The 22,357-nt window shown below is 40.9% G+C and overlaps 1 protein-coding gene across 1 annotated transcript in view; it reads left to right on the top strand.

The window, feature by feature from the left end:
- The window catches only part of CPZ (carboxypeptidase Z), a 38,120-nt gene extending 16,168 nt beyond the window's left edge, over nt 1-21,952 (top strand). The window contains exons 5-11 of the mRNA XM_074821352.1: nt 2,698-2,894; nt 3,866-4,027; nt 11,288-11,446; nt 15,518-15,653; nt 16,724-16,863; nt 19,522-19,621; nt 21,393-21,952. Of these exons, the coding sequence (XP_074677453.1) occupies nt 2,698-2,894; nt 3,866-4,027; nt 11,288-11,446; nt 15,518-15,653; nt 16,724-16,863; nt 19,522-19,621; nt 21,393-21,748 (1,250 nt within the window). The 3' untranslated portion in view covers nt 21,749-21,952. The remainder of the gene's footprint in view (nt 1-2,697; nt 2,895-3,865; nt 4,028-11,287; nt 11,447-15,517; nt 15,654-16,723; nt 16,864-19,521; nt 19,622-21,392) is intronic.
- The last annotated feature ends 405 nt before the right edge of the window (nt 21,953-22,357 follow it).

Here is a 22,357-nt window from a genome sequence, read left to right as displayed (position 1 = left end):
CTCTTATAAATCTATAAGAAAGAAAAGAAAGGAAGAAAAGAAAAAGAAAGGAGAGAAAGAGAGTCAAAGAAGTCCAGTCACCACCCCAGGTTCCAGTGTTGTCTCTGGCCCAGTACTCTTGGGTGGTGGGTGCACACACAGCAAAGTTTTCTGTCGCCTTTTAGGTTCATTTTATCAGCTGATTAGCATGCTAGACAAAGAGAGACAGGTATTCCACAAACTCATTTCCATGAGAGATGAGGGAAAAGGTGGAGCATGGGTTCTGCACATGCATTGAGAGGGAATGGGATGCACCAACCCCCTTTTTCAATTGAGTCGGTTGTTGTGCTCCCCCCCCCTCCTTTATTTTCAGTGTCAGTTATCAGTCCTTGTCACCTTTTTGGGCTTAAACAAGGGAGCCAGTGATTAATGGTCCTTGTGCTTGATGACAAACATTTGGTTTCACTGAGTTTCCCCCCTTTGAGGCTTATCTAAGGAGTCTGACAATACAGCCGCAAGGGTGTGGGGATATGCATCCTTTGATACACTCTGCGCTTCCTTGGGTGACATTCCTTAGACTAATCACAAAGGCCACAGCTTGTCCTTGAGGTTTTCTGTACCAATGAATGTTTGAGGCATTGCTTCCTTCAGTTCCTTACAGGGGAGTCCAGATTATCCAAGTGAAAACAGGTCCTTTTAATGGGATATCTCTTAAACTGTAAAAAGCATTGATTCAAAAACATTTCTCCTCCTTTGTGTTCCTGAATTACAGCGATAGCTGGTGATTCACTGTAGCAATTACAGCCTGGTTGCAATTTCCTAACTTTATGAACTCCATTTACGGCCCTGGTTGAAGTTCCTTGTTCCTAGATGTATGATCGTGTACTTGGTTGCAGTGATATGGCTACTGTTTATTTGTGCCCAGCGTACAAAGAACTTTTGATAGTTTTCTGTTACTGACCTGCCCTGTCCATCATCTATCACTTCCTCAGTCTCCTTTTATTTATCACTGTACCATCAGACCTTATACACTTTCTACAAGTAATGCCTGTCCCTAGTCTAAACATAGTCCTTCACATCCTAAAATACACACAATTTGCGAGAAGGCATCAGATACAGAAGAACATTGACATCTAAAAAGGGCAATGCAGTACAGAAGACAATCCTGAACAGAGATTCAGGTCAGTGCAATACCTGTCAGTGTAACAGGTCAATGCTTCCAGAAATTTATGTTATCAAGGCACCTGAATACCTTTAGGATATGAGTCTTCACAACTTTTCTGCAAAGGGAAACAGTGCTGATCTCTATTTTGTAGATTCATCACTGCGACAACAAAGGTCAGATTTTTCAATGTTCTAAAGTCTTCAAAATGCATATCATTTTCTTGGGGAGTATTAGATATTACTTTCCAGATACCAGCTCCCAACTCAAATATAGTACCTGACAAAATCTAGCAGACTACATGCCAAGAGCCTCAGGTTGCTTCTCATCAGACTAGCTCCAGCATGAAAGCAAACTCAGCTGTGTAGCTGTAGAACTACATCTGACTTAATACTTATATTGAGATTATCATCTCAGGTCAAGCTACTGTGTTCTCTGTGTGCTATGCTGCAGGGGAGGCAGAGAAGACAGCGAAGTCTGGTGTTAGCTTGGTTTACTCTCAGCCACGCTGTCTTGCATGGTGTAGAGGTATTTTGAGGTGCCTTTAAACTTGATCAAGGTCCCAGTAGGCATTTTTAACAGAGCAAAGATCTACAGTTCTATTTCCTGGCCTATCATCCTTCCTCTCTTCTGTAAAGAAAAGAAGTGGCAGGTGTCTTTTTAACCTGATTTGCCAGGAAAACACAAAGCCTATGAATCAGGCTTTTAAATTAAAACTGTGATATGGCATGATGGAAGATGGTAGTTTAACACATTACCTAGCATTTCCTTCTAAATCTGTTGCCTCATGCTGCTCAGGACAGCATAAAAGAGGGTAGAAATAGCTCTAGAGCTGGTGATATTGCCAGCCTGAACAAGCTGGCCTAATAGCTCTGTGTGAGCCCTCCAGTGCTTAGTGCTCAAGGCTGGCCGGGATCAAAGATGAAGATGAAGGGATAAACAGGAAAGGGTGTCTCCAAAGTGCATCTATTTTCTACCTTCCATTAGTCTCTAAGGATGGAAAGTGAGAGAATAACTGCAGGGAATTGTGAAGTTATATGTTTCTAATAGTCTTATTCCAAGGCTATTTAGCCTAAAAGCCACTTTTTATGCACGACCTAATTTCTGTTCCAAAAAGAGGGGTAATATATTACACATCTGCAGGTTGTTTTTAGGATCTGTGACAATATAAGGCACTGAAGCTGCCCAAGGTAAGTGAGAGTGCCAGGGGTGTATTTTGTTCCTTCCCAGCCATGGCTTGACATTTTTGTTTGCAGCATTCTCTATTCACAGTTAATGATGAGTCCAGCAAACACTCAGAGCAATGATTGCCTCTTATGGTTTGGAATCCTGAAAGTATGGACACACTTTATTTCACACTATTTAAATTGTCACTGAACTGACTTGTAATGGAGGGAAATTCACCTGTAATTGGTGTGCTATTTACAGGAATGTATGCATTAAATTAGTGTAAATAAAGCTTTCTGACTCATCAGTAAACTATTTGGGTTACTCTGCTTTTGGAAGCCATCCAGGTATAATCAAATCAAAGCATCTCATTACTTCATATTCTACAGTCAAGCCAGAATTTAAGTACATTGGCAATATGCATGGAAATGAAGTTGTGGGGAAGGAACTGCTGATATACCTCGCACAGTATCTGTGTTCAGAGTATCTTCTCGGGAACCCTCGCATCCAGACCTTGATTAATAATACCAGAATTCATCTCCTACCTTCTCTCAACCCTGATGGTTATGAACTGGCTGCAGAAGAGGTAAGACTTTTTATAAGGAAATCTTCAGGGCTTCATGTTTCTAAAATTCCCCATGAGAAAGGACATACTGAGAAGGGAGTGTCACATATGGGAGGGAGTGTTAATAATCAGCAGCCAGAATCCCAGCCTGGTTTGGTGGTAAGTTGTTTTCCAAACATGATGTGAACAGATCTAAAAGGAAATCAGAGCGTGTTTGTAAATTTTGCTGCCTGCGTGCAATGACGTGGGAATGACTGTGTTACTTTTTCACACATTTACCACTGTCTGCTATTAGTTCTAGAACAAAATGACCACTGACTCACTGTAATGACTGTTAAATTATTTTATAAAGAAGTGTAGTTTAATACTGTGGAATAGATGTTCTTCCTCTTTTAGAAGAGCAGGTATAATAAAATGTGACTATTTTCTATACTGTCACGCTTTCATAATGTATGGCAGCTTTTGAGATCAGCTGTTGTCTGAAGGAGACCTGTGAAAACAAACCTTTTATTATATGTTACCTGATATTCTTCTTTTCACCTCACTTTTATCACTAGCACCATTAGCATGAAAATAGGACCTTTCTTTTTTTGTTGCTCATGCGGTGAGCTTTGTGTGTTGTATGAGTCTGGGATTACTGCCTTCTGCCTGATCCTGTCTTGGAGCATCAGCTGTATTTTCTTTTTCTCCTCCTCTAACCCACTCTGCATGCTGCTCTGTGCTGAGTAAGAAACTGCTGTGTTCCTCTTATGAGTCACATCACTGGTGAGTGAAACGCTTCCCGCATGCTAGTTAGTGTGTTAGTGATCATGGGATAACAAATTATTAGAAGTGTGGTTTTTTGCAGTATAGACATTACTTCTTTTAAATACTTTAGACTTTACTTCTTTTAAAACTTCACCTTGACTAAAATGTCATTTTAAACAATTTCCACAAAGCGGTATTTTGCAACATGAAACTGTTCTGATGTTGGCTTCTATGTTACAAATTAGGGAGCTGGTTACAATGGATGGGTCATTGGTCGACAGACAGCTCAGAACTTGGACCTGAACAGAAATTTCCCTGATTTGACATCTGAGGCTTACAGAAGAGCTGGGATTCGTGGGGCCCGCCTTGACCACATCCCCATTCCACAATCCTACTGGTGGGGTAAGGTATGAATTACAGATTTTATAAATCACATATACTACTGAGCAACTCAGGATTTAAGAAACTGAGATTGCTTGGTTTGAAGTTACTCTCTGGTAATCAGATTTTATAAGTAGTATAAACTGATCAGGCTCAAAATTGGCATGAAAAATCATGGTGTAGGTCTGGCCAAAGAGGCAGGTATCACAAATAATTGGGAAAATTTGTGGATAATTTGGGTTTTGCTATTTTATATTAAGCATAATGACTGTTAGGAGGGGATCACAGTGTGTAATGATTCATCATTAATGACTTAAACTGGTAGGATGTTAAAGACTTTATGGATTTGGGTCTCATTGCACTAAACTCTGCACAGGTTTGATGCAATAGTAGTTTCTGCTTTGGAAAACATATAAAGGCTTCATGTGAAGTTGCGTGGCATCAACTTCCACAAAAAGGATGTTTATAAACAAATGTAACCAGCTGGAGCAATGGAAACAGCCTGTCAAGCTGCAGTGGTGCTGGAAGAGAGAGTTGCTTCTCTCTCCAGTCCCAGGGAGCAGGATGGAGGCAACACTGCAGGGTCTCGCATTCATCATCATGAAGCTTCATGTTATGTGATGTCCAGGGATGCAAAGCTCAGTCCTACCGGTGTTGCTGGAAGCCCAGCAGCCCCCGACACTAGCAACTCGCAATGGAACTTAGTTCCCCCTGAAAGAAGAAATACAGGAAGCCAAATCAGTAGTTCTGCCATTAGAAACTTTGCTTTTCTTCTGCTTTTAAACTTGTTTTATTCTAATTCAAGTTTTATTGCTAACACAAAGCCTTAAACAGGTGAGGAACAGGGCTGTTTCAGCAGCTGGTGTATTAACAGAAGATTTGAGAGACCATGCTTCATTTTTCTACTCTGCTGCAGGTGATCTCATATGAGGCCAGGTCTAAATCCTAGCATTTCTGATGCTGCCCCAGTGTTTTGGTACCCCATTTCGCAGTAGTGAAATCTGAATAAAAACACCTCGTTTCCTCGAGATAATGTACATATGAAGATGCAAATTTGTGAGAAGTTCAGTAATACACACTGTATTAGACCATTGATTTTTGACACAACTAATCTCAAGAAGTTTGTTCTATTTTATGTGTGTAATCATACAGATCCCAGATCATGTCACTAGATTTCTACATGAGGATAAGGTCACATGCTTAAATGTTTCCAACTTTTGACTGAATAATGACAGATACCAGTGAGCTGGTAAATGCAAGTAGAGTACAGAGCCTCAGATGGGAAAGAAGGGTTGAGAGCATGTGGAGCAGAACATGAGGTCAAATGAAAACAGCTGAAAAAAAAGGGATTTTAGTAGAAAAGTCTAGAAAGATAATAGTTTTGATTCACCCCACTTGTGTATAGTAGTTTTCACAGCTGTACATCTACCAACAGTGTGTAGATATCAAACTGAAATTTTTCTTCAACAAATGAATGGTATATGACTGAATATGAAGAATCTCAGAAGTAGGATTAGGCCCAGCCTTGCAGATACCAGACGTGGAAGCACGTTGTTTGCAGAGGGGACCTGAACACTGCAAGTGTGAGCTCTGAGCTGGATCCACTACAGAGTATTACCTGGTCTCCCAGGGGGTTTGCTTTTCCCCATAGGACTGAGGCTTGGAGACGTCCCTGTTCGCTTTTTAGGAAACCCTCTTCCTCATCCTCTAAAGTCATGACTTCAGCTGGATATGCCTGTGTTTCACAGCAGCTCTCTGAAGATGGCTCTCTTTAGTTCAGTATTTGTCATCCTGTTCCCATAGGGCAAGACAAAATCAGTTTAGTCAGGAACTTGCCATCTTTTGTAACATAAAGTAATGCTTACTCAGAAGAACATGCAAAATCAAAAATATGTAACAAACCGACAGTCATTACAAGCATGTATATATGCTTCTAGCTTACTGGGAGTCACTGTGCTATTTCAGACCCTCTTGCAGAGCCCATCTGTCTTGGTCACAGCTTCTCACTGGGTTCCTGATTTGAGAGCAAGTGTTGTCTTGCTCTCAACCTTGTCAAAGCTGGCCATTCAGCGCAACTGCAGGTCTGTTACCTGCTGGGTTTTTTGACCCATATCAGTGTATGTGCTTTCCTGGGGGAGATGCTTGCAGGAAGATGTTCCCTGTCTTAGGAACATGAACTTGCAGCCACTTACTTCAGTTCTTGGCAAGGTTATATAGTGCAGCCACCAAGCACTGCCACCAGCTTGTCCACAGAGATACGGCTGATGAGTCAAATAGTGTCTGCAACATCTCACTTACCAGGCAGAGTCCTTTCTTTGCATGGCCCTTTGCAGAATCAGTAGTGAAGGTACCAGTCTCCTGGGAGCTCTTTCATGGGCTGTATTGTCTCCTGAGCTACATGCAGAGAGGCTACAGGGCCTCCTGGCATGCCTAAAAAAGTCATTGAAAGTGCCTTTGGTTTTCCATGGAGGTATCCAGGAAAGCTGCTTTTGCCCTTTCAGACTGGACCTAGTGGCTGTGCAGCAGACTTTGAGACATGAAGGAAAGGACGGAGATCTCCTTCCAGCCATGTGCTCACTCTCTCTCTGCATCCAGAGGTGCAGGATTGAAGGCTCAAGCACCACTGAGGAAGAAGAAACTTGTCTTTGACCCCTCTTTGTGACAGGGCCCGGTGCAAGCTGTGAGCTTGTCTTACACTGTGCAGCTCAGAGTCCCCATAACTCTCTGGACTTCTGTCTCTAACACCCCCTCTCCCTTCTCAAGTCCTGTGTCTGCCTTGGTCCTTCTGATGGTCTTTGGGATGATCAGTAGTAGACAGACACTTGCAGACATAATTTTTCTGACCATGTATTTAGCTTTCTTAGATGCTGTGTAACATCACAGCAGTTTATAGAGGTCTGGATGGAGACAGCCTAACATTTCTTCCATACCCCCCTTGCTGTGGCCAGATCTGCCCCAGCTGCAGCATGCTGGTTACCCTGGGGCGTCTGTCACCACAGACAAGGGACCAGGAAGTCATGGCACACAACCACCCTCTGTCTGAGCTCTGCCTCAGTGGATGCAGTCCTGGGGTTATAAATACAGAATCACAGAATCACAGGATCGTCAAGGTTGGAAAGGATCTTGAAGATCATCCAGTCTAACTGTTAACCTAGCACTGACAGATCCCAACTACACCACATCCCTCAGTGCTATGTCAACCCGCCTTTTGAACACCTCCAGGGATGGGGACTCCACCACCTCCCTGGGCAGCCCATTCCAATGCCTAACTACCCGTTCTGTAACGAAATACTTCCTAATATCCAGTCTAAACCTTCCCTGGCGCAACTTGAGGCCATTACCTCTTGTCCTATCACTTATTGATTAAAGAGACTCATCCGCAGCTTTCTGCAACCTCCTTTCAGGTAGTTGTAGAGGGCAATGAGGTCTCCCCTCAGCCTCCTCTTCTCCAGACTAAACAACCCCGGTTCCCTCAGCCGCTCCTTGTACGACATGTGCTCCAGACTCTGTTTTTGAAGAAGAAATTGAAATAAAGTGGTGGTCCAATGATTCATTCCTCAAAGAACCAAACCTCAGGGAAGCTCTAGATGCTCTCCTGACCCCAAAGTGGGTACTGACCTAAACAACACTCAAAGCATCTCCAAATCCATGTGATTTGCAGAACAAATGAGGGAACCAATTTGCTTGTGACCTGGTTGGCACCACAAAATCTCCTTGCCGACTGCAGTTTCACATGATTCAGAAATCTGGCAATAAGTGGTCTCAATGCCTCGCGTCTCTCTCCTCTGCTGGTGGTATTGCAGGACAGCCAAATCAGCTCCCCCATAATGAGGTTTAATTTTGTCAGACAGACGAACCCATGGCTATTACAGTAGTCAACTTTGTGCATGCAAGAGCATTAGATTGGATGTTTCAACACCAGCCTCTCAGCTTTCATTTCCTTAATAGTGTTTATTACTGGCCTTATTAAAGTAATTATCTGAGTATTGCAGGGCATTGTATAAAGATCAGAAAATGGAAAGCGAGCTCTCAGCCAATCCCATAAACTCAGGAGAGCTCCTGCCTCCCCCTAACCCTTGCTGCACAGCGCATTTTGTTCCCCACTATTATGAATTGTTGTAATAAGTGGTCTGAGGGCTCAGACTGAGAGACTTCAGGCTTCATCTGAAGAAAAATCAGTTAAATTGGCTTGATTCAAACAGAATTTGCAAGTCTGTGCCAGTGGAGGCTGGCATAGTCTTTAGGAAAATGAGTCTGGTTGCTTCTAAAAGGGAAAAAAGAAATCTTTGAAAGCCATGGAGACAGTGACTAATTGCAGTATAATTGACAGAAATGAGACTCAGGTTTGAGAAAGGTAGTGACTATTCCCTGTACTTATGCAGAATTGTTTTTGTGAGACGGATACTTTAAAACTGATCTCCTCTGACTAAAAAGTAAGAGCCCTGGTGAAAAAAAAAATCAAAACCCACAAAACCCACATTAAAGGAAAAGCCTATGAATAGTCAAAGACCAGAGTGACACAGATAGCATCTGATATCATCCGGTGGAGCTGAACCAGGATGTGCACATTTCAAAGCCTTAATCACTGTAAATGATGTCACTGAAATGCTATTAGGATAGAAATAGCGACATTGAAATTCCTGATTTTCCACAACATTAGCTTCAATAAGACCTTGGCTCTGTGACACAGCAGTGTCTCATGGCTTATGCAGGTATCAAGTGAGCGAGTTGGCTAATCAGGTGGAGGGACTGAATTTATGAGCTCTCTTCTTCACCCTTGCCCACTGAATTGCAGAAACAACTTCAAAATCTTACTGAGGCCCAAGACTGCTGTTTGAAAGCAGAGCTGATTCTGGTGTCAGGCATGCCCTCTCTGGCTGGGCAGTGGGAGCTGGGGCAGCTGCAGGCAGGGAAGGGAGCTGCTGAGATTTTGGGGCAGCATCTTCCTGGGGAGTGCTGGTGCTACAGGGCTTGGAGGGTGCAGGCTTGGTGCCAGGTCCTCAGCCAACCCGTGAACCCCCAAGCAGGAATCCATGGGGCAGGCAGTGCCACTCACAGCCCCTTACAAGCCACCTGGTGTCTTCCACTCCTCAGAAGAAATGGGCTTAAAGGATGAACAAAGCACTTCCAGGGTTCAGATCAGAGTGGCTCATTCAGTTCCAAATTCCCTTGGGATAAAGGTCATTATCAGACCATCCCAGGGCACTGTACAAAGACCAGAAAAGCAAATACTTTGACTGCTGTGGGTAGTGTTCTTTGGACACTGTCAGGTTCCTTGTCACGAAGCTTGGTGGGCTGTTTGCTTCTCCCACCTCTGTGCTGTGTGAGTGAGTGTGTGAGACTGAAAAGAGTGCACAGCATTTGTCCTTTCCTTTCAGAGTGCCCTTATCTGCCTTTTTAAAAATGTTTTTCAGGTCATGCCCTTCCTGGAAAATCTGTGTCTAATCTTCCCAGTTATTCAAAAAACCTTGGTTAGGTTTCAGGTGTGCAAAGTGCATTCTGTGCGTTCCCGAGTTCGTCAGACTTTGCTCGTTATATCACGTCTTACGTTTACGTTGCCTCTTTATAATACAGAGGTTGAAAGGGTTGTGGCACAGAGATTCAGCAGCTGCCACTAGGTTGACATATAAAATGGACCTGGCCTGTTTCTCCTGAGGACAAGTGGCACAATTTGACTTGTGTCCATACGCTAACCACAAGCTACTAATTTAATGATTCACCTCGCAGCGGTGGAAATCCTCAGGTTCCTTTTTCTTCCCAAGTACAAGGTACAGCCTTTCCAAATAGCACAGCTGCAGTGGCTGGAAGCACTAGTTCAGCTCAACAACTACAGCATGGCATTTTAAGGAAACCTGCAAACTAGGAGGACTCAGTTAATAAGTGAAGGGAGGTAGCCTCCTGAGTAGGTCAGGAATGTGCAGGGTGATATCTTCTTGTATTGTTCCAGGTAAAACTGTGTTTAGACATGGCCTTTTCCTGAGACTGTTTGCTTTCTACCTCATTACTGGGAGCTGTAATACATCTATGGTGTGACTTTTCTTCACAGTGTTTTTCTCTGCTCCACACCTAAGTTTGTGCTACTCCTTGCAAAGCTGTGATCTACCAATAGCAGAATAGGGACTGATCCAAACAAAACAGGAATTACTGTTATTGCAAACCTAATGTATAGGTCGTTAGGGTGTTTGTTTGTTTTGTTTGTTTGTTTTGTATTTTTTTCCTGCACATATCTGACTTGATTCTTGTTACTAGTCACTAGCCACTCGGATCCTGGCTGTCTGATTTTCTAACAGCTACTGGAATCAAACTTAAAGGGTGTTATACAATGTTAGCAGCCCCATATAGATGCTGGGCTAAGTCCATCATAACAGATCTTGCCCTTTTTTTTAAAAACCTGCATATCTGCACTTGTGCAAAGCAGAGTCCGGATTAGCAGCCTCTGCCCTCACCCACATTTCCCCTGATAACTTCACAAGCTGAAAACAGAACCTCACCTCCTCCAAGGGCACTGGCCTGTGTCTGGGCTTGCAGGGACCGGCCACCAGATGACACTGTTACCCCTAAGAATTAACACCGGAGCAGGTCCGTGAAATTATTGCTCAGAAAAAGGGATGAAGGAGCCTCCTGCATGCTGGAGGGAGATGGGTGCCTGAGCATCTTTGGGAGTGCGGTGCCGACTCCCTTGGCCACTGTTACTGAGCATGGACTGCCAGAAAGACGAATTTTGTGACTTATCTGCAGTAGTTCACTGCAGGTAAACTGCAGCCATTGCAGTGCTTTATGTTCATTAGTTTTCATTTATTTGCAGATGAACCTGACCAAAGGATAGCAAATGAGGCAGTGAATTTCCAACAAGCACTGAGAATTACGAATTGATCCCTGTATTCCAGTTTATCCATCCAAAGTCAACCCTGCTGATTCAGAAATTAAATCAGACAAGGAGGTTTTTTTGCGAGTAGTGGTACAACCCCACAATTTTTCAAGCCTAAAATGCTGCCATCATCACTTTGAACTGCTGGAAATGTCACTGTAATAAAAAAGTTATTCTTCTGTCAAAGCTTCTTTTTTTTTTTTCATTTTTTCTATGGTGAACAGTGTGGTTCCTTTATTCTCTGGAGCAAACTGCTGCTCTCCCCACATTAACCTTTGGGATGGAAGAGCCAAAAAGCTTCAGCATTCTCCTTTCTGACACACTCCCTTTTCCGCTGGGCTTCACCCTGCTCAGGATCAGATCCCTTCGGAGCTGCATGACTACTCACAGCTATTTTTTTTTTTCTCTTGGATTTTAGGTGGCCCCTGAGACAAAAGCAGTCATGAAGTGGTTGAGGTCTATCCCATTTGTGCTCTCTGCCAGCCTCCATGGGGGTGAGTTGGTTGTGACCTATCCTTATGACTATTCAAGGCATCCTATGGAAGAAAAAATGTTCTCCCCTACACCTGATGAGAAGGTAATTTTTTTTTTTCCAGGGTGAGCATATTGGTGTGGTTTCCATGTGTGGAACTATGGAAGCTTTTTTTTAAACAAGTAACAAACTTTGATTTATTTAGATTGTATACATGTCTGTGTATGGATGCTTGTATGTATTAAAAATGTAATAAATCACAGAATCACAGAATCACAGAATCATCTAGGTTGGAAAGGACCTTGAAGATCATCCAGTCCAGCCATTAGCCTAACACTGACGTTCTCAACTACACCATATCCCTCAGCACTATGTCAACCCGACTCTTAAACCCCTCCAGGGATGGGGACTGCACCACTTCCCTGGGAAATCACATATTTATATATAATTCAGGTATATATACATATATATAATATGATTTTTACACTTATTTAATGTGCTTTAAAATATAGGATCATTTGCACACTATTAGCTGGACCTGTAAAGATTTACCCTTGTTTTGTGAGGCCAAACATTGATTTCACAAGGCACAGGTAAGGAAATGCCAGGCTTTTACTATTTAAAGGGTGTAGGCTGTGATAATTTTACCACTCATTTTTAGAAGAAAAGGAACAAGCCTGACTAGCAGTGTTATTTTCCATCGAAATCTGTAAGAGAAAAAAAAAAAAAAAAAAGCAGCCTGACTGCCATATGGTGGCAGCCTTGTAACATTTATTCCAGGTCAGATGAACAGGAATGATTTTCCCCTCATCCCTGGAAAGTTACCCATTTGAGACTCACTGTAAATCTTCTGTGAAATTTTTTGCCATCTTTCCTATTTTCCTTTGGTTTCCTCAATCTAGTATTCATTGCCAACATGCTCACTAGATGAACAGCTAGTTTTTCAGCCTTCTAGCATAAGTAAAAAATGTCCCTGGCCTCTTAAGAAAAAGTGGTTCTTTATATAATGAATAGCAGTTAAAAATAGTCAGAATTTGATCTCTGACTTGAAGCATCCGTTATCTTTGAGCATATCTCTGGACTGACTTCTTCTAAAGTGACAGTTCTCACCAGCACGTATTAAATATTTAAATATTTATGATGATTCAATATTTTCTGTATCAATACATTTCTTCTGAGCTGTACGATACCTACTATGTGTGTATGACAATGATTTAGCAGTAAAATAAACCGGGCACTATCAGTAAAAAGCCCATGTAAGAAATATCTGAAGGGTGGTAATGAAAGCTACAGTAGCTCTTGGTGAGGACTAGGGGAAATCATAAACATGTGCACTTATATCCCATCACCTGGGCTAGGGATATCCTGATCTGCACGTGTGGGATGGAAGGACAGCAGTCCCTTCATCATCTCCAGTCAGGGACAGCATGTGTGTTTTGAATGAAATGATGCAGTCACATGGACAACCTGCTCCATCCCAATGCAGTGCACAGCTGGGCAAGCCCTAATGGTATCCCTGGTTTGCAACAGTGTAAGACAGAAAACCTCAAGCTAGTGACTGCTGCATAGTTAGTGGCTGCAAAGCCTGGGAGGTTAGCTACAACCTTGGAAGTTTAAAACATACAGAGGAGGGCTGAGGTTGTCCTGAATTAAAACCAATTTTTTGAATGAGTCAGCACAGGAACCTTAACACTATCAGTATGACTTTGAATTTTGCCCAGAAAGTTACAAAACCTGTACCTGTGAAGTGACCTGCATTTAAGTAATGTCATCTGCAGCTGTTTCTGCCAGGGAACCTGCATCCTGAAATATAGCAGCTTGTTTTAGCTGCTGTACATTAGCCATAACCCTTGTTCTGACCACTGACCTGTCGAATTGCTGTGCAAGGGGAAACGAGGCAAGTTTGCACCTTTGGCTTCAGGCCAGGGTGAAATGCTGCAGTGCAGATAATGGCCAGAAATTAAATCAAATCTCTGAAGTATATGCCGACCAGGTTTCCCTGTTTGAAAATGCATCTGGGTGCTGCCACCTCCCTGTGTCCCTCATGGTGTATATGCGGTAGCATGAAGATCCTCTCGGTATCTGCTCCAAAACACTGCGGATTTCAAGCCTCTTTGGCCTGCATCACAGCCTGGGCTGGTACCTGCTAAGACCAAGGAGTCTTAGAGCTGGACCATGTCCTTACACTCACATTCTTGCATCTGATTCAGCCCACCTAATCCAGAACTTTCCCATTTCTTGGCTTTTGTGGAGATGGATGTTTTTAGCAGGCTCTTGGTTACATAAGAAGCTGCATTGATGCCTGTGCTCACGGGAGCAGAATGGTGTACACCAAGTCAAATTCACTTCCTTTGGTGAATGGAAACACACTGTTCCCTCCCCCTGAAAAAGCCAACCTGTGACAATCTGTGGGGTAAAAGTGCTGACCAAGATAACAGCACTGACCTCTTTTTATGAAGTGAAGCCTCATGCTTCCAAAGTCATGTGGATTCCTCTGTGTTTTTTGCCCTTTGTTCCACCATATTACACCTAAATGTCTAAGTTTCTTTGAGGTCCATGACTAGTCATGCATTTGCTGCTAAGTGATAACAAATGTATTCCTATCTGAGCACATTCCATTTTTTTTTTTTTTTAAAGAAGTTTAACTTTTTTTATAATCCAGTTCACTTGGTTTTGGATTTCTTACTTTCTGTTCTCACTACCACCCATTTTCTTTCATTTGCACTAGTGGCCAGGCAAAAGTCTGGTGCCTCTTGGTGTGAAACAAGAGAAGAAAGACTTGGTCACTGGAAATAAAACATCTACAGATATTTTGGGGAAAGGTGAAGAACATATTCCTAAGTCACATAGGCACCTTCTAAACTTTTAGCAAATATCTTCCACAGAAGGTTCAGAACCGGGACCCAATTTCCTGTAGTAATTAGATAGTGGGTCTGGCCCCAAACTATTGGCAGTAAAAGTTCTGCTTAACATATACAATTAACATCCATTTCTTTCCAGCAGAACTTTGAAGAAGGCTTAATTGTCTGGGATGAGCAATACTTAGACACAGATAAAAACTCAAGGGAGATGTAAAAGCACATCTTTACACTTACATAACACTCGCTTTCCACCTTTCCTTGGTCACCTACCTGATCCCATAGCTGACTCAGCTTGTGATTACTAGAAACATTTGTAAATATTAGATCAAAGTTGTGTGCTTGGTCATTTTTGTCTTTAACCTTAAAGTTTCAGGATCACTTCTAAAAATAAGATTTTAGCCACCCAGCTTCTTGCAGATGTTTTCTTAAGCAATGAAACTCATGATACTGAGTAGTAGGACCTAGCAGCATCTGATAATTTCTGTAATTTCAATGTTGAAATCTGAAATTATACCTTCTGTAGATGAGGTTCAAATAGACAAAAAAGAGAGGGGGTATTTCTGTACAAAGTTGGAATAAACATTGGAGAAAAACCGCAGGAACCTGACTGAAATAAAGGTTTTCTGCAGATCACTGTTGTTTCTTCTGTCTTCACTACATGTACCTGTGACTTTTCCTTTCTGGCTGGTGACTCATCTGCTCTTCATCAGTATCAAAACTCTTAGGAAATCAGTGGTGACATCCTCCATCACCACATCTTTTCCTTCACTTTTTAAGAATGGTTTCTGCCCCACAAAGAAGCAACTGTCATTGAGATCAAACTGGCAGGTTGTCCTGTGTGCGTGATAAGTGCAAAGCAAATTGATTCTGTCTATTTTAAACATCAGCTGCCAATGTGAAGATCTGGTCGGGCTGAGGCTGTTGTAGGTATTTTTGAAAGGGTAAAAATAGTAAGAGCTAAAACATAACAGGGAGAGCTAATTTCAGCTTTAAAACCTAGGACATGAGTACAACCAAACAAGCCCTCTACTACTGCCCCAGATGATAGGTTGAAGCCAAGTATCACAAAATCCACTGGTATTTAATGTTGTCTCTAGCTAAATCTATTGGATTGCAAAGAAGGACCTTGGAGAAGAAGACAAGTGAAAATTTCCTGGCAGAATATCCTTGCATGGAGTTTCACCCCCTCAATGAGCCTCAAGGATGTAGGCTGGCTCATTGTATGGTCTGGGCTTGCAACAGCAATAGTTACCAGCAGCAATGACAGCGTTTACAGTTTGTAAAAACAAATGTATTTCAAACCCTTTTGTTACAGATGTTTAAAATGCTGGCTAAAGCCTACGCAGATGCACATCCAGTCATCTCGGACCGATCTGAACTTCGTTGCGGTGGAAATTTTGTAAAACGTGGAGGTATTATAAATGGTGCTGAGTGGTACAGCTTCACTGGAGGTAAAACCACTTTACCATCATATCAAGTGAGGTAAAACCTCTATATGACCTTTATGAGACACAAGGGTTTGAAAGAGAAAATTTTATTCATTTCAGTTTGCTTTAGGCCAAACCCCTACAAAACATAATTTGTAAGGGATTTAAGTAGAAAAATGTACATTGGTAACATTTATATTCAGAAACCATGGGATGTATTCAGCCCTGATATGACCCAAGGAAAGTTAACAAGCTGACAAGGGTCAAATATGTTATTGCATATAGTATTCTAGTTTTCAATTCTAGAAATAAATGCTTAATGCTATGCTCTCATTCCTTAGCAGCATGAGTTTGAATCCATCTTGCAGAGTATGCAAGTGCTGTTTTTTCAATCTGTTTAAATAAACTGTTTTTCAGGGAAAACTACAACAGAGACAAACATCCCATTCATTTGTTGCTAATTTTGATTTCTCCAATAATAGTAATTAGTTTTCTTCAGGATTTCTGAAATACTGGCATGGATAAAATATCAGTGTTCATAAATTTTCAGCAGTGCTTCAGTTGTGTTTTCAGATAGGACTCAGCTGAATCCCCAAATAATTATGTTGAAACTAGGCATTTAGAAAGCTTTGGGGCATGAGTGAGAATTAGGTTTAAATATCTTTGGCTTACATTCTTCTGAAAATTATATCCAATGTCTTTTGTACAGAAACAGTTTTGAACATACTAATGGCAAAAGGTCATCTCTTTGCTGGTGACCCTTGACAATCACTTCTGATACAGCCGATTATCCAATTACCATGATTAACCAATCCTTATCTCTCTATCATTGCTTCTTGGTCGGGTGAATAATAATTTAAAATGCTGCTTTTTCACCTGAAAGAAGTGTCATTGTCATTAGTTAATTCATAGTTGAAACGAGTTGTAGAATTCAGAATTTGTTGAATACTTTTTATATATTAGCCATGCACACTCTTTACAATATATTAATCCACAGCCACAGGGACTGCATTCAGCTGACTGCAACAACAAAGCTCCAGTTAAGGGTTAAGTGGCTTGTTCATGATCTCTCCTTGTTCTTTTTAAACCTATAGGTATGGCAGATTTTAATTACCTTCACACAAATTGCTTTGAAGTTACCGTGGAGGTAGGATGCGAAAAGTTTCCTTTGGAGGAAGAGCTCTTTACAATCTGGCATGAAAACAGAGATGCCCTTCTGAATTACATGGAAATGGTACGGCTCTGCTTTTATGGACCTTCATTCTTTGTCAATATTCATTTCTTTACTGTTTTCCCTGTTAGTGATCAAGATAGCACCAAATCAATCATCACACCCCAACAGGGGCCCCAGTGCCTCAGTTTGTCTGGCAGGACACATGGATAATATTTTGCCTATATTGCAGGAGGGATGGAGATTGAGGACTGTAAATGCCTTGAAAACAGTGAAAAAGGGAATTGTCTGTAAATACTTTGTGCAACATTATAAATCAACTGTCCAAAATTTAATGCTAGAGATAACCTGCATATTCAGAAAAATATGAATAAACCATTCTTTTGAAGAATAAACCAACAAGATCTGCTTTCCAAAGAGCTTCCTGGAACTTTTTTCTTTCCGTATTCCATGCTTGTGGCCCAAACCCTACTGCATGGCAGCAGGAGATTTCGATTTCAGCTAAAATGGGGAGGTTCTAAGTATCTTGCTAGAAATGCAGTTTCCACACTTTTCAGCTTGATTTCTTTATGAAAGTAGTTAAAAAAATCTGAAGCCTGATCTTCTAAAGGAACAACTGTATGTCTGTGAGTATTAAAACATGCCATTTAAAAGTCATTTTTAATAATAAGGTTAAGCTCAGCAAAAACAAATACCTCACTGACGATAAGTAAGTGAACGCAGAAACAGAAGTTGCTCATCTTTGTCTCAGCCATTAGTAGATTATCTTTCTGTCATGCCTTATTTTGATAGAGTATGCAGTAATTTAAAATTGTTAGGAGTGTTTTTATGGCCTTTCTAAGCAACCTCTTGCTACTTGTGGTAAGTATTATCATTCAATAAAGTCTACAGTACAGACCACCAAACTCATTTCATTTTACAGCTGTCTGATGAAAATGAGTTTTAGTGAATCCAAATGGAGCTGGGTTAAATCCATATATATTGCTATTGAAGTCTTCAAGATGTAAAGATTTTTATGGTGTGAGATACTGTAGCAGTCTATGACGGAAAAGCTTTTTGAGTAAATGCAGAACAGTAAGCAAAATAACTTTGTAGATAAGGATGACTGAATTACTCCTGATAAGGATTAAGTCTGCCATAACCAATTCAAACTTTTCTTATTCTGATATATACCAGGCTGTTTGGTGTGTGTACAAATCTACTTGGCTTAACACGCAGAAGTAGAATTCATTTTCGTGAACACTGATCTCTTCTCCCCATCAGACGTGATATCAAAACACTCTCCCAAACTTATGTGGCACAGACTTGAGGCAAAGCAAAAAATAGTATATTTACTGAAGGAAAACAAATCAACATCATTAAAGAAATTTCAATTTTGTCATTTTTATCCTGTCATGTTGTAATTGCAAAATTATTACTGAAGTTGGATGAGGTCATACTACTTTGAGTATGTCTACACTGTAAATTAAATTTGGATCTGAGATGACTCTTCTGACCAGATTTATCCACTATCCATATGATAAATCCTCAAGTCCATGCTGAAAAGAAAATTGCAATGATTCATCATCATAGTTCTTAAGGGACAGTTTTCAAATCCTTATACTGAGTTGTTCCTAAACCCTCCAGTGAATATTTCCACTCAGTACAGAATGGCTGTTTAACAAGAGCCATGACAAGACAGCCTCACCTTAAATAAAAAACTGCTGTCTCTAGACTAGACTTTTTTTCCAGTTTCGTATTAAGAATTAATGTAAAGTGGATATTTTAATGTTTATTTGTAAACATCTCTATATTCCAAGAGAAGAACAAATTTTTTCCCTGTTTTTGATGCTTTGTTATTATTTTCTATTCTTCTTTTGTGACAAAGGATAATGGGGAGGGGAAAAATGAGACCAAGAGAAAGAAGGAGGGGTGGAAGTGGAGTAAAGAACACCTCAAGCTGATTATAGCGGTTCAGGGGAAAATAGAAATGGAATTACTTTTCATTTAAAAAGGTCATATAGATTTTCCAACGGAAAATGTTTTCATTTCAGAATGTTGCAAAAAAAGAACCTCAAGAGGATTAATGTTTAAATACTTAGATTTTTTTTCCAGTGTTGTATTGTTTTATTGAACTTCAAATATAGTGAGCTGTTTGTGCACCTCCTCGTATGACAGCATTCACATCACTCTTTAGTTTGTCACCAAGCATGTTTCTCATCAGCTCAAGCAGCTCAGTTCTGTACTTGTAGAGAAGGGAAAAAGGATATTATACACACTGCTATCATGACATTCTGACATGTAGTGAAGTGCAGGCAGCAGAGCGATGATGAGTCCCAAGTAGATAAGTGACACCTTCTCATTGTGTATAGAGCATCAGATTGTTTTTTAAAGCCTTACCTTCTAATTTCTTTGTGGTTCTGGGTCTAGGGCAGACATTCAGAAACAGTCTTTAAATACTGTGGTCAGATCATGAGGTGCCAGTGATCTGTGCAGAGAAGGGTCTCTCAATGCAGAGCCACATACCTAGCCCAAAAAAAGCTCTTGTTCAGTTATCCCTTTTCCTCAGCCACCTTGGAGCTCCCAAAATAGAGGATGTGATCTGAAGGGGCGTTAGCCTGAGCCTGAGAGCCTCTATAATGGGTTGAACCTCTTGAAAGTTGTTTCCTCTCTTCCTTGTAGAAGATGAGGACGTGGTACTGTAATAAATTACTCCCATCTAACTTTGCTTTGCTTTGCCAGGTTCATCGGGGCATAAAAGGAATTGTGTCTGATAAGTTTGGCAACCCAATAAAAAATGCTCGTATTTCTGTCAGGGGCATCCAGCATGATGTCACCACAGGTAATATTTTTAGTTTGAGCTTTTTCCTGGGGCAATGTGAAAGCACTGAGAGCTTAACCTGCAGAAGGCTTGTTGTATTTGATAGAAATGGTGCTTTAATAGAGAATTGAAGGCTCATCTGTGGGTTTCTAGAATAACAAGAGAATACATGTCAGACTGGCTGTTGAGTCTGTCATGTCTCTGGACTGACATAGTCTTTGTTGTTACAACTTCCACCTAGAACTGTCTGCTGTCCGTCAAAGCCAATGTGTCTTCAGTGAGATTCAGAAATACACCTTTATGTTTCATGTTTGCAGGAATATGGCAGTAGCCCTGCTCAGAGGCTGTAACAGCATGGGGAGGTACGGAGCCCTGATAGAATAAGATAGTTGAAATACTGTGATCATAAGGTATAGACCTTAGAGTAGGATCCACACTGACTTTAACAACTGGAATAACTTCAGTGACTGAAGGGCCTGCAATGTTTTTTGTTCATGTGGAAAGGCATAAATTTATGCAATTTTTGGCCAATAGTTATACTGAATGCAAAAAACTAGAACGTTGAATTATGTTCACTTTATACCTGTCACCAGCTGGTAAACAAGTATTGAGGCATAAGCAACTGTTAATTTTCACAGTCATAAAGTTCTGAGCTTTTAGGCTCTCACTGAAATCAATGCTCTCATTTTATTATTGATTTCACTGAGAACAGGATAGGCCATAGAAGTGCAAAATAGAAGACATGAATGGTAACATTTTGCTCTAATGATAGTTGTTGAATCAATTCGTAAAGCCAGAATGGTTTATAATGTAATGGATGCTTTCCAGCTTTCAAAAAAACTAACATTAGAGGGGATACAATAGTGGGGATGATGCAGATTCTTGAGGCTGGTGGGAGACTCTGGCATGAATTAGGGTCTTTTTCAAACTTCTTCCCAGACAATGGCTTTCCATTGGCAGTGGACCTTTAAAGAATTAAGAATTAAATAAAAAATGTGTTTACATTGAAGGAAAAAGGAGCATTTGTTCTTGAGTTAGGTGGGGATAAGAATGTCATATGATTAGAAAGTCTTTTAATTTCAGTGTTAAAAATGACTGAGAAATTCCATGAGAAAATAACATTAATGCAACATTAACTGAGCTAAGAAACTTGCCATTAAAAATAAAGGAAATATAAAATGAAGAATAAATATTCTGTTTTAAAACTCCCTGCTTTTGCCTGCAGGCTCTAACCTTCAGCTGGAGGAAATTTACACCCATTTTACACTAATGGCAATTTATACCAGCTGCAGCTCTGACTCCATAGTCTTATGTGCTATAATGTCTGCAAAGTAATTGAATGTAATATAATAAAAGCAGGGATTTCTTAGCTCCTTAGACATGCTATATATATATATATTGCAGCCTGGATTCTGCTTTCACTTTCTTAAGTTTCACATAGTTTTAAATTCATTTGACGTCTTTGGAGTTATTTCTTGTACCCCTGGGAAAGCAGCATGAAGGAAAGATTCCCTTGCCTGTGACACGGGCACAGCAGTTACTGACATTTTGTATGTGAATTTTACTCCATTAGCTCCCAAAGGCCAGATTTTCACAGGTGGAGTCTCTTTTTGTCATTCTGGAGTTTACATCTGAACTTTTTTCAAAATCTGAATCAAAATCTGAGATCCTTTCAAAACCTGCCCCCTAAATACTTGTGCTGTCTGTGCATGCACGTATATGTGAGTATGTAACTATAAAGGATGAAAGGCTAAAAACTAAGCTGTTTTGTTGTGCCTTTACCTTTCCTAAGCTGCTGATGGAGACTACTGGCGACTCCTGCCTCCAGGAACGTACATAATCAGCGCCCAAGCGGCAGGATACAGCCGGGTGATGAAGAGGGTCACCCTTCCTGCCAAGATGAAACGGGCTGGGCGAGTCGACTTTGTATTGCGACCTGTTGAGGCTTGGCCCAACAAGCTCCTCCGCCGCTCAATGGAAGACGTGTACGACCCATATGACCCACTGGAACTTTTTGACCCTCACGCCCAACATGGGCAGCCCGAGGCTCGAGGTGGGTCGTCGCCGGGCAGGGAGAAGCCCTGGTGGTGGTCTTACTTCAGCTCTCTAGACCTGCACAAACCTCTGTGGCTGCTCAAGCAGCACTGAAGGGTGTCATGGTGCTCTGATCAGCTCGTTCTGCTGCCCTTCCACCCAACTCCAGATGCTCTCACTGCTCTTGGCAATATTTAAATCTGTTTCATTTGAAAAAATGATGTTAATTCAAGCACGCTTACTTCTTTTGTTTTCTCTTCACACACAACTGAGTATATTCAAGTGTTTTTATATATTAAAAACAGTGGTGCACACCCATTCAAATGCCAGATTTTACGCAGTTTTTTTCTTGGTAATGCTCTGTACTTCTGCCCATGTAGTTAATCATCACATTCATTATTTATTAGGTTCTAAGTACCTGCAGGAAAATATTCCTGATCCTTTAATGCATTTTTGTACATGTCTCAATGCATTAATGACTATATACTAAAAACAACTTACAGAAACATTCAGAAAAGTCTTCTCTTTCCTCTTTTTACATTATTTTAGCATATTAAGTTCAGTTCAGTAACTATTCTAATACAGCTCAATGATTTTTGTAAAATTCATTAGGTGATATTAGCATTGATTTCGGACAGAAAAAGAAAATCATTAGGAATTAGGAACTGGGAAATAAATCTGCATCTGAATAAGTAACATGCTCAGTAGGATGGACTGCTCATA

Source organism: Strix aluco, chromosome 4 (assembly GCF_031877795.1).
Source record: "Strix aluco isolate bStrAlu1 chromosome 4, bStrAlu1.hap1, whole genome shotgun sequence".
Lineage (NCBI taxonomy): Eukaryota > Metazoa > Chordata > Aves > Strigiformes > Strigidae > Strix > Strix aluco.
Note: the sequence above shows the minus strand (reverse complement) of the source record. Positions and strands in the feature narration are given on the sequence as shown.